The 13,075-nt window shown below is 33.3% G+C and overlaps 1 protein-coding gene across 1 annotated transcript; it reads right to left on the minus strand.

The window, feature by feature from the left end:
• LOC107625121 (WD repeat-containing protein 26) lies at positions 7,109-13,016 on the minus strand. The gene is made up of 4 exons (XM_016327699.2): positions 11,561-13,016; positions 9,834-9,935; positions 7,727-8,362; positions 7,109-7,621 (listed from the first exon to the last, which is right to left on the minus strand). Exons 1-4 carry the CDS (start codon positions 12,197-12,199, stop codon positions 7,436-7,438), a joined length of 1,563 nt encoding a protein of 520 aa, XP_016183185.1. The 5' UTR covers positions 12,200-13,016; the 3' UTR covers positions 7,109-7,435.

The following is a 13,075-nucleotide window of genomic DNA, read 5'->3' on the forward strand; positions in this document are numbered from 1 at the left end:
TTCTTGGGAATTCCTCCCTGAGAACCCCGTTCATGTCCATGAGACGCCATTTGGGTCCTGTCCACATCAAACAAACGATATCAAGGTGATCAGCTTCAATATCTCAAGTTTAAGTGCTTCAAATTACCAAAGGTAGACTCATGAACTTCATGCTAGACGTATCAACTAGATACCCTAACTAGCACAGGCACAGACTCAGAGTATGCATTGAATAATAAGCAGTCCATCCCTTAGGCTCACAAGGACGAACTGCTCTGATACCATAATGTAACACCCTAATATACAGATCCTTATGCTCGAGTCATAAGTCAACGATATTATGGTGGTACGACTTAAGGTGGAATATTAGTAAGTGTGTATATATGTGTTTAAATGAAAGAATTAGTAAACGAGAAGCCTGAAAATGAATCAAATAAAATCGCGAACGAAAGTAACACTCTCGTATGTAGATAACAGACGATAAAGCACGTGCAAAAAGCGTTAAGAAATTAAGTCATTAAGAAAGAATAAGGTAAGGAGAATATATTTATATATGTATAGATATAATCATAAGTAAAATAGCCTAGTCGCGACCTGCGAAGTTTAGGCCAGCTAGGGTACAGAAAACTTAATACTAGATTGACAACAGTAATTCCTATCTCTCCCAAAGATACATCATCACCTCTATAGACAGGATGCAAATTAAACATTTACGTAATTCATATTGAAGGTTTTCAAAAATAAAACGGAGAGATTCTAAAAGTACAAAACAGAGCCAAATAAACTTCGCTGCCTTCCAGATAAATTCAGCTCACTGCTGAGTACCAGAACCTGCATCTGAAAAACAGAGAATATATACGGAATGAGAACCCTCGACCCATGGGTTCCCAGTACGGTAATGTGCAAAATAAATACAATGTACTATAATATAAATTCACTAAGCATCTTAAACTTCTTATCTCGTCATATCCATCCTAAGCTCTCATTAATGCATAACTAGGTAACTATCATAGGGGATTCTAATTCTAACATAATATCCTTCATATTTCACCACCTCTCGATCCACCTAACCCAAGAACCGAATCAAACACAAACAATACAGACAAGTAGTGCACCAGTAAGGCAAGTAAGACAATTAGCAAATAATTATGGAATATGTACAACTAGGCAAACCTAAATAAATCAAGCATATGCAAGATGATGTATGTTTACCCTACTGGCCATAAGCTCACGTGTTGATATTCTTGCCAAAACCCGACGTATCCGGTAGCTAACACAGGCACAGTCTCTCTGTTGCACCATAATAACATTAGAGGGTATCCATGCCCTGTCACCATTAGAGGGTATCCATACCCTGTCACCATTAGAACCAGAGAGAAAACACAAGCATACTCACATCCATCATTTCTATCATGACTCATTTACCGCATTCATTCATTAACTCATATATGCATCTCCGGCATACTCGCAACATTTTCACATTTCCTCAATTAATCATAATCATTTAATCATCAATCATACTTTAGTAATAATTCTTCATTCATTTTCACTTACATTCATTCATTCATTTATTCAATTTCATTAAGGCTAAAATACCTCATACATACCCCATTCCTACACTTCCCAATTCCCATTCATAACTCAACATGTCTCAAGCTTTTCCTCACCTCCAAGTACTCTCTTATTATAACTTAATCTCTTCATTATACTTAAAACTAATATTTAGGGTTTAAAAGAGTAAAATTAGAGGTTTACAGGTTTAAAAGCATGTGAAGATCATAAAAATACAATTTTTACTCAAAAGTTCAAAACCTCCATTTTCCAACATTTCTTTCTCATACCAAAGTTTCTCAACCTAAAACAACCCAATTTCTAACCAAAATTCTTCCATACCCTTATCACCCCTCTCTCTACATATCAATATCCAATTCTATCAATTTCAATCCAACAGATTCCAACTAACCAACATTATTCATAAATCAACAATCAATTATTATTATTATTCATAATCATTATTAAAACTTATCAATCATCAATGATTCGTCACATTCTCATTATAGGCTCAACTTTCACATTCAATATCCTCATTAATCATCATCTAATCACTAATCATCAACTATCACTTACCGTTCTTACCTCTTTCCGGCCTCCGACCCAATATTTCATCAAATAAACTCATAACCACATTATTCACTATCAAATACCAATTTCAAACAATACAACAACAATGCACAATTCCACAGTCCTTATCCAATATCAATATCATCTACTACACATGTAATACCAATCAATCATACCATTCAAGCTTAATCCTAGGGGCATCTAACCTAGGAATCCACATCATATCACACGGTACTTAAATGAAACTTAAATCGTACCTTAGCTGATTCCTCGTAAAACCCCAAAGATAACCCAACTAAGCAAGTTCACAAGCTCCACCGCCAAAATTCAGCATCCAAGGGCCCAGTCAAGCTTCCATCTTCACAATCTTACTCCACATCACATGTATACACAATACACTACCTATTCCACATATGTCCATACATACACACTCAATACCCAAACACAATTAATTAAGGGATTCACTAGGGTTTGAGGGTCCTTACCTTGAATATGCCTCAATCAAACAAAATCCTGCTAATTCTTCAAGTTAATTTAACCCTAAAATATCAAATTAACCAAGAATCTCAACACCCAAAACTACCAAATTTTCGAATTATAAAAGAGAGAACAGAAGCTAGGAATGTGGGTTTCTCACCTTGTTATGTACTAAACTTTTTGTAGAAAATTTCGAGACAAACACGTGACTGCTGACGGCTCGTCAATCGGAGCTCCGGATTGAAAGTTATGATCATTGAAAGTGTGAGAAGAATAATAACATGAGGGTTTTGTTTCTCCTCCCCCAAATCAGCGTGGAACTCTAATGAATGGGGTTAGAGTAACTGAGTTCATGTTATATATGATGGTCCTTGGGCCCATTTTGGGCCCGGTTTGTTTGGTCCGGCCTGTTCGTCCCAATCTTGGAGCAAGTTCTTTGAAATTAGTGTCAAAATTCTTATTTTAATTAGGTCTATCTTATTAAACTATAAAATTCTATTTACTAATTTTGCGGATTTTACAGATTTCAGCCTGAAAAAGTACAAACACATGAGATAAATAAAAAGAATAAATATTTACAAAGACAGTGAAAAGTAACACTTACATCTTTGCCAATATTTGGGGTTGTTTTCTTCTCATCGGTGTCTCCTCAGATTCATATTCAGAATCAGACTCATACTTAGAATCACTTTAACTTTTTGAATATGAGTCCAATATAACATTCTTCTTCTTTTTTTTTCCTTTCTTTTATCTTTCTTTTCTTTTTTTGATTGGTCCCTCACAGTGACGGATCCAGAAAATTTTGTCAGTGGGGGCAATGCATATATAAAATGATAATAATTTTTATAATTATATTTTGTTATGGTAAATTATAATTAGTTTTCAAATTGTCTAACAAATAAATTTAAACTCTAAAATAATAAGTTAAATAGGTTTTATATTTCCTTTCAATTGTCAATACAATCAAATATTTTTTTCATTATATGTTATTAAACAATCATTTAAAAATTCATCTCCCATATAATTATGAAATTGACTTTTTATAATATTTATAGTCGAAGAGATTTCTTCAACTAATGCTGTTGTTACTAATATTCTTTCGAGTCTATGTAAATTTTTTTTATTTTAGAAACTAAGCCATTTAATTTCAGACAATATTTTTTTTGTTTTATTTTCAGTTTTTTTAGTCTTTCATTGATTAAATTTTAAAATTTTGCTACAAATTTTGATATAGACAATTTATAAAAAAATTCTTTGGTAATATTTATTTACATAAACATACCAAAAATCTAAAATTATTTTTAAATATTCAAATAATTTAGATATTATTAAAATTGAATAGATGTGCTTTGTATTGGTATTTTTATATATTTATTATTGATTAATGTTTATGTTTCGTGTCTTTCTTTTCCATTTCTATACATTGAAAAGTGTGTGAACCAAGAAAAAAATTTAGTGGGATCAAATTTATTTTTTGAGTGGGGCAAATATATTTTTTTATGTATTTTACATGAAGCTTTATAAAAATTCAATGGGGGCATTTGCCCCCACATGGTTGAAGGTAGATCCGTCCCTGGTCCCTCAGCTATGCTCTTCTTATGAGATCCTAAAACAGAATGATATTTAATTAGCATAATATATTTTAAACAAATGCACCGAAATTAAAGAAAACGATTTCTATTGAATTACCATTTTATTGTTCACTTCGCTTTCTCTTCTTGTAACCAGCTTCTTCCTTGTCCAATGTTGCACTTATGGTGGTCCAGGAATTTTATCCGCCAGCCTATTCTTGTATGTGGATTCCTAAAAATATACAATCATCAGTGCAAAGAAGCAGCCATTAATTGCAATTTTTTTTTTGATTTGTGACCTTTTTATGCCTTTGATGGTGAAGTTGAGCACGTGAACAACTCAATTCCATTCTTGTATTGTATCCACATGAAAAATGGGTGGCATGTGAATTGAAAAAATTTTGCTTATTGTTATTAGCAATAAAAAGCACTTCTAAATGAAGAGGATGAATCTCCTTTGAAATTTTAGCTGATTTTCTAGCCCATCAATACTCATGTCAATCAAAGACTTTGTCAATTGTTACAAAGTATAGCCTTTGAAATTTTTAATAACTTTCTTACGCTCTTTATTAATTTTTTTTATTTACAATTTTATTTTGATAGCATTTTCCTACAACAGTAGCAAAAATATTTCAATAACACAGAAATAATATAAAAAAATCAAGATTTGAATGCTCACTTAGGTTAGCGGGAGGTCTGTTAGATGCACTCAAGCCAATGACATCTCCTATTTTGTCAGGGAAGATGTAGATTACACCGTATTACATATCCAGTGTGTTTTTATACAAATCAAATGAATATGCCACCTCTTTCAAGAGCCTATGCAGCACATTTAAAACTAGGATATGTCTCATAGTAGCAAATCTCAATTCTTTGACAACAGCTTTCTTGTCATCACTCATCTTGCTAAACATATCAAAAATGAATCTTGTGAAGCGTCTCAAATAATGAATTTTTTGTAAATAAATAAAAATTATGTTACATAACTATATTTATAAAACAGAAATGGATTGTTCTAACATATATATGCTTACTTGATATTTTGGTTATTTCTTCTTTGTGGTGCTCCTCTCAGCAACTCTCTTAATTGTCATTTTTTATGTAAGGAATAAAAGATTAAGTTAATAGGTAACAATAAGTCAATAACACCAAATGCACCTCAATTCACATGAAATTCACTTAAAGTCACACCAAATGTATCAAAAGTATTTCTTGATTATATCACACAATCTCAGTTCAAAAAGACATGTAAATCAATCAAACATACACAAAATGATACGAGAAGCACTATAACAACATTCTATGGGCTAGTTACAACAAATTCATGAACAAATTTCTCAAACTCAGTTTCAAAATATGCAAACACTCAAACATGCACAAAAACACATTAAAATCTCTCAAACACATGTAAATATAGGTTAAACTATACGAGAAATACTATGTAGTATTTTTATACCAACCTAACACAGTTATCACCAAGTGAACAGTATAATGAGAATAGTAGTATCTACTACTTTAACATAAGAACGCAAAATGAATATACTAAATAAACAGAAATATGACTATCTAGTGTTTCGCAATCAAAAATACGAAAGAGAAAAGTGAAAAAATAGGACGATTAGTGAGCAGCACCTTCAATAATCTTTTGTGTTCTATTTTTGTATTTTTTGGTGAAGATTTCGAACGTAGCTTTGAGATTTTCTTGAGTTTTCGCGAAGATTTTTGAGAGACTTTGAGCATCATTTGAAGTTTGATCATTTCAGTTTTGATCGAGGAAAAAAAGCGTTTTTCATATTAACCTTCGCACAAATGAACAGTTGCACGGACGCGTGTTATACGCTCTCTAATTTGAAGTTAATTTTTGTTGAATTTATACTATCTTAATTAGACTTAAATGGCAAAAATATTTGTCTCTGTAACATAACTTTTTTTTTATTATTATTAATTGATTGATCCAACATATTAATTGAACGGATGAATATCATTATTATGCACATTGATTGGCTCTTGTGGTAATTCATCAGATGCAGGAATGGCAGTTTTAGTCAAAAGAAGAACCAATCAGTCAAATGCATGTCCTACTCAAACCAAATTAGCCTTTATTTTTAAATTAATATTAACTCTGTGAATATACATGCTGATATTCCAAATTGAAAGAGTGAATTAATTTCATCTCGACTTTTTAAAATAACAAATTAAGTCTGCAATTTATAGAAATGTGAGTTTCCATCGATCTTAGTTTTATGAAGCGAAATAACTAAAGATGCCAAGATGCATAAATGTTTATTATATTAACGGTTTACAATAAATGACACTCAGATATATGTAATTTTGTGTATGTTGTTAAGAAGTATTTTTTTTTTCTTTCTTAGATATTCTGATGGTTTTTATAGGTTCATAAAAATTTTAATTAGGTCTTTATTATAATTTAAAAATTTGTAATTAAATTTTTACAATAGATTAAATCTTTTAATTATGTCATTTAGTAAATACCTAATTATAAGGTTTTATCTAATATAAAATCCTAATTACAAATTTTTAAGTTATATGAATCATCTAAAAATTTGATAAAATTATAGATACTAATAAAGTAGTTCAAACTTCTTTTCCTTCTCATTTTTAATTATGTTGAGGGGGAAAATTTAAAATAAAAAAAAATGAAAAAGAAAAAAGATAAGCTTCCTGTGCTTTGTTGGGTCATCGGGTGTGGGAGGAGACTAAACATATCACATATGACTATGAGTATATGACTTAGTAGGCACTTTTGGAGCCAATTTCGGCAATGGTGGTCCTAACTAGTTTTTATCCAACACAATTCACCTTTTTTTTTTTTATTTGCAAAAGAATCATTAACTTATTTTTGCAATATTAGAATGTAATCTTGTTAATTGCAATAATATCCCAATGTTGGCCATTTACAACTATATCCCCAATACTTTACAGTGCCATTTAAGTCTATATTGAATACTAATTTTGAAAATCAAATAAAATAACAAGTCTTCCACAATTTTTAGATTATCAATATTCAAATAAAATCATAAACTGTAAGTCCTAAGTCCTAACCTTAACCCACCAGTTTCTAGTTTCTAACAAACTGAAGTGGAGAGTACCATTAGCAGTTACAAAAAAGGATGGAAAAGGGATATACAGATGGGACCAAAATTCCAAATTCCTGCATGGGTAAAAATCAGGACTTTGCAAACTCATGATGAGCCACTTATTTTGGGGCAAAAAAGAATAGAGAGCTGTTTATACACAACACTAGGCTTGGTCACTTAATTTTCAATCTATTTCAAGTTGCACCCTTTTTTCTCTCCCATAAGCTGGGGTCCCCATATCCGAACTGTATGATCATCGCTAGCAGACGCCAACATTTGGGGCCTTTTGGGGTTCCAACTGACGCAATTCACTGTCAAGGAGTGCCCAGATAAAACCTCGATTGGCTTGGAGTTCTGCGTGTTCCAAATGTATACCTGCGTGAAATAAATTTCGCAGCACTTCAATTAATACCTTATCATGATAATTCTATAACTATCTCTAGCTGCTACAGATTGGTACACTATAAGAAGGGGAACTACCTGAGAATTCTCACTTCCACTGGCAATGAATTTGCCATTCAATCCGCCAAAACATGACCTTATCACATATTTGCGTTGCTTGTGGCCTGTGTACGTCAATGGCTTATCCCATTGTCCAGCCACGTCCCACATATGAATCTCCTGGCTGTTCAGATTGACAATGAAGAATTTGCTATCACTGGAAACTGATAGGGATGTGATGGGGTGCTCCTCTGAAATAACCCGTTCCACATTGGTTCCAAGGTGCAAAATCCGAATTTCTTTATCCAGGAATATGCTGATGAGATACTCACCATCTGGAGTAACAGCAATGTCTACAACTTTGGGCATCCTCATTCCTCTCCATGCTTTAATCTCGTTTCCTTCACAATCCCACATGCAGATTCCCTTCTCCGGGTCAGAACTGCCGCACACAAGCTGCTTTGAATTGGGAAACCAGGCACATGAGCTGACAACAAAGCCTTGATTTCCAAATGTTTGCATGCATGTACCTGTTTCAACATCCCACAGTTTTAAAACTTCTGTGTTCCCACATGTTAGCAATTTGGTGTCATCAGGACTCCACACCACAAAAGACACGGCATGGTGGTGACCGCAAAGTGTATGTTTCAATGTCAATTTCCCATCTTCAAGCACCTGAACCAAATATTTCAGAATATTAGAAATCAATTCCCTTCAATATACTCCTTTGCTACATTCGAACACAGGATATAAAACTAAATCATGACTACAAGTTTATACCATCTTATCTGCCAAGTCTTATCGAAATGACTTGTAAACAAGATTCATATTTAACTCAATGAATTTGAATTTTAAATACCAAATAGTTTCTTTTTAATTAAAAATAAATAAATAAAAACAGTTAAAGTATTATCCATGAAGTTCAATATCTTAAATACCAGATAGTTTTGCAAGGGTAGTTAATCTCACAAGAAAAACCCAAATTATATTAACTTCATTTCACGCAAGCCATTTATCCAGGAACAAAGTTGGTACAAGCTATTGCATTATGAATTAAATTGATCCAACCAGCCATGACCAACAGAACAAGGGAAATAATCCTTTAAAAAATGGTTTTTTTCCCCCCCTTTTCTTTTGGTAATTTTTATCCTGAAAAGAAAAAATGGATTTGGCCACTGATCCTGGAATAAACAAAAGTTGACCATCCTATAGTCCAACTATTTGATCTTGTAGTTTGCAAGAGGGAATTGTCCTATGTTATTTATTCATTCACTTTTTATGTTGTAATGAGAATGTTGACAATGGCTCCTGTAATATACATCAGTAACTAGGATCAAAGAGTATAAGTGGGCATCTAACAACAAGATAAATATAAGTGGGTGTCTAACCCTAAAGAATATATAAGTGGGCATCTTATTACAATTGTAACAACTGTCTTCTTCCATCTTAGCATCTTACCAATTAAGAGACACCTAACATTCCAAAAAAAAAAATTGAGAAGCATACAACTTTTCCCTTCCTTATTACTCCATTTGTTTTCCCATACACACTACTGCCTAACCCATCTCGCATCTCTTGACAAAGTCTTCAAAAACCAACAGTTTTAATCACACAATGTAAATAGTATTTGGGGAGCAATATAAAAGACATCCCCGCTCTTACCATCAAAAGAATAATTTTTCTTAACAATCTCAAGCTTTCCTGAATAGTTATTAGATCAGCAGTATTTTCTTCAAATATTGAGATTATAGATGTTTTAAACAGGTCCTCATCACTTGTGTACAAATTAACATGAAGGAATTAATGACACCGTCGAACACAGAGTATAAATAAAATGTTTTCCCGTAACCTTATCCAGCCTGTGCAACCTGTGCCTGAGTTCATATACCATGCCTATATATGATATTTGTATGTCTATTTTAATTTCTAAAATGTGAATCCTAATGTTATAGATTATAATTATCAGCACCATATACTATAGTGAATATATGAATATAAAAATAGGCATGTATGGATTTCACAGTTTGCAACCACCTTTTTGGTTATAAACACCATGAACGAGTGGCATTTATCATCAAGTGGCATTCAAGTTGGAAGAATCAATACTGCAAAAATAGATACAAAATAATAATACCAATTATAATACCTTCCATATTATAGCTGTACAATCATTGGATGAAGAGGCTAGATGCTCTCCATTATTAGAAAACTGAACAAACCAAACTTCATTTCGGTGACCAGTCAATATCTGCAGCCATGGCAAAAAAAGAATAAATATATAAGGCATGTAATGGGAGTGTTTGGATAAACTTTTAAAGAAAGTACTTTTAGGACAGTGCAAATGATTTTTATATAATTAATTTTTCTAAGCAATTCCTACCTGCTTCTAAAACCAGGCAGAAAACTTATTATTCACAGCTTCTGCAGTTCTGCTGGTTTAAGAATCTTAGCCAAAGACTCTACAACGATTTAAGTAGTAATCAAAAAAACATGTTACAAAAGAAGCAATAAAAAACACATCCAATATCAGATGTTTGCATTTGACCATAGAAGATTAATTTGAAAATTTCCCTCTATGACTCCATATTCCGTACATCCTCCTTTGCATGCTAAAGCAGCATACCATAATCAGTCTCTTGGCATATATTACATCAAATCAAATTATGATTAGGAATCCAACTGACAGGAAAATAGTCTCTTGCGTCTTGAAATGCATGCAGGTAAATAGAAATAAACTTTTAAATTCCAGAAACATATGGATCGTAGTAAGCAAAGTAGTGAGAAGATTGCTTGACTAGCTACACTGCCTGTAACTCATACAAGTTGACCAGTTATTATGTTTCCATACACAGCAAGACACTATAAAAATACAAAAGCATTGTCCCTTTACAACAAAACTTAGAAAGAGAATCTAACTTAGCAACAAGGGCAAAGACTATTTAAAAACCACATCCGCCACACACCAAAAATCAAGTTTTTCCTACTAAGGCAAGTCATATGGATTAAACAAAGTCATTCCATCCTACTGTAATGTAACCCAATTATAAATATAAATTCCTTCTAACAGTTTTGACTGCAGTTATTCTTGATCTTCCTCTACTTCCAAATATCGGCCGCTCAATCTGATTTACTATTGTTTCCTCCTCAATCTGACCCAACTACCTAAGACACGGCTCATCCAAGAAAGACACAGAAAAACAACAAACCCTCCAATAAACACTGATATAAAAGAATGCAAACTTATGTCTCAAATTGTATTTGAAGAAGCACATGATACCCTCTTAATTTTCATGAAATGCAATTATTTGTGTTTTTTTTTATAACTAAAGTCTTATATCAACCCAAAATAAAGACTTAATTACTCTGTCGGTCTTTATATTTTCACCAATTTTTAATTAGGTCCTCCAGTGTAAAAGTTTATAATTGAGTCTCTATATTAGATCAAATTTTTCAATTAGGTCCTTGATCATTGTTTGTTATTAAAATTACAAAACATTTTTGGAATATTCATTTTTGTGTTTGATGTGGGATAAATTATAGAATATTTTAGAAACAAATGTTCTAGGATTATTATGTTTTTCCCTAAAAGATAACAACTAAAGTGGACTGATTAGAAGTTTTTATCTAATATAAGGATCTAATTACAAACTTCTAGGTTGTAAAGACCTAATTAAAGATTTGATGAAATTCTAGAGACAACCAGAATAATTAAACTTAAAATACAGATGCATAATGATGAGACGTCTAAAAATGAAACATGCAAAGATCCAATCAGTAGATTCATTCCAATTTGGGTTTGGTAAAATATAACCACACGAATCATAATTTTATTTGCAGTAGCCAACAGTCATCACTCATCAGAGCCCAACGCACCTGTGTGGTTGTCGTTGGAATTTGATCTCTGCCACAACAATGATCCTCATAGAGTGAGACTGGACCCAATGAAGAGTGATACAAACATGAATCAACCCAAGCTGTAATAGTAGTCTCAACCAAATGCTCCAACCTCCTTTCAGGTACTGCAATTGGTGGAGGAAGCAATTTCTCCAAATCCTTTAACAAATCCTTCCGTGAATCATGAACTACATCACCATCTACCCCAACATCCTTCAAGGAAAGCATACTATTAGCCAAACCATGAATCTTGTACCTGTCCACATGCAGTGCTGAAACACGTTTCCTCAACACATCCAACGCTAGATTATCCTCACCATGCTTCAGATATTCCATCAGACACTGTCTAAGGACAAGAAACACAGCAGAATCTCTAGTTTCACCCAACAAATCCCTCAAGGAATTAAGAAAGCTAATGCAACCATCCCAATTCCCATTTATCACATGTGATTCGAGCAACCGAAACTCCTCGGACTTGTAGGAAACACCGGATTCCAATTCTAGAAAGGATGCAGACTTAGCATACCCTAATGAATATAGACACTGAACTATGATCCTCACAAACTCGTGCTTCTTAATCAACCCTTCAGAGCCAAGCACCTCACAAGTATCCTCCATTGCGCACAACTTCTACACTCCAAACAAGCCAAGTTCATTCAGCTCCAACCCAGAAAGAACACAACCCTTTTTTTCCCCAAAGTGCGCAACAACTAATGAATTCAATTACAAACACCAACCTAAGATCCTTAAAGATTCATGCAATTCCTTAATCAACCTTTTGAGCCAAAGTAACTCACAAGGAATCTCCACTACAAGGCACAGTTTTTTCACTCAATAAGAAGCCCATGTTCATTCAGTTCTAACCCAGAAAGAACATATCTCATGCAAAACATGTTAATCCAGAAAGAACATAACTCGTGCAAGAACTGAAATGTTATTCCCACTAATTCACGCTTCTTAAATCAACCTTTCTATCAAAAACACCTCACATAGAGATTCTCCATCAGAAGGCACAAGTTTTACGTTCAGAAGAAGACAAGTTCACTAGTTTTCTAGCCCAGAAAGAACTTCACTTTTTCTCGGAACCTCAAAAACCAAAATAAGAAAAAAAAGCCTCAAATTTTGGACACGAAAGATTCGCGAAAGGGACAGCATGTGATAAAGGGAATCATGATGATTCGAAAGTTCCAAGCATCGGAAAACTATGTAATCAAGATTCAGTGAATCTAACTAAGAGAATAATACAAGAAAATGAAAAACCCTAAATTGTAGCGAAGGGGAATTTGGGGAACTAACTGAATGAGGTGAAATGCGAGGTCAGGAGTGTAATTCCGAAGGAGGAGTCTGGAGCCCTGAGAGGAAGGGGATAAGCATGGAGGAATGAAATGATTCAAACGAGAACTCGAGAACAGAGAGGAGGAGCAATGGGGGATCTAGTTATACGACGTCGCTTCATACACGTGTGTTTAACTGTTTATATCTCGCCACTTTTAG

This window comes from Arachis ipaensis, chromosome B02, assembly GCF_000816755.2.
Source record: "Arachis ipaensis cultivar K30076 chromosome B02, Araip1.1, whole genome shotgun sequence".
Taxonomy (NCBI): Eukaryota; Viridiplantae; Streptophyta; class Magnoliopsida; order Fabales; family Fabaceae; genus Arachis; species Arachis ipaensis.

Excerpts from the sequence above, each read along its gene's own strand:
- LOC107625121 (XM_016327699.2), bottom strand. The coding sequence starts at position 12,199 with ATGGAGGATACTTGTGAGGTGCTTGGCTCTGAAGGGTTGATTAAGAAG. Across the intron at positions 9,936-11,560 it reads TTCCAACGACAACCACACAG|ATATTGACTGGTCACCGAAA; the intron begins GTGCGTTGGGCT and ends CCATGGCTGCAG. Across the intron at positions 7,622-7,726 it reads GTGGAAGTGAGAATTCTCAG|GTATACATTTGGAACACGCA; the intron begins GTAGTTCCCCTT and ends TATTTCACGCAG.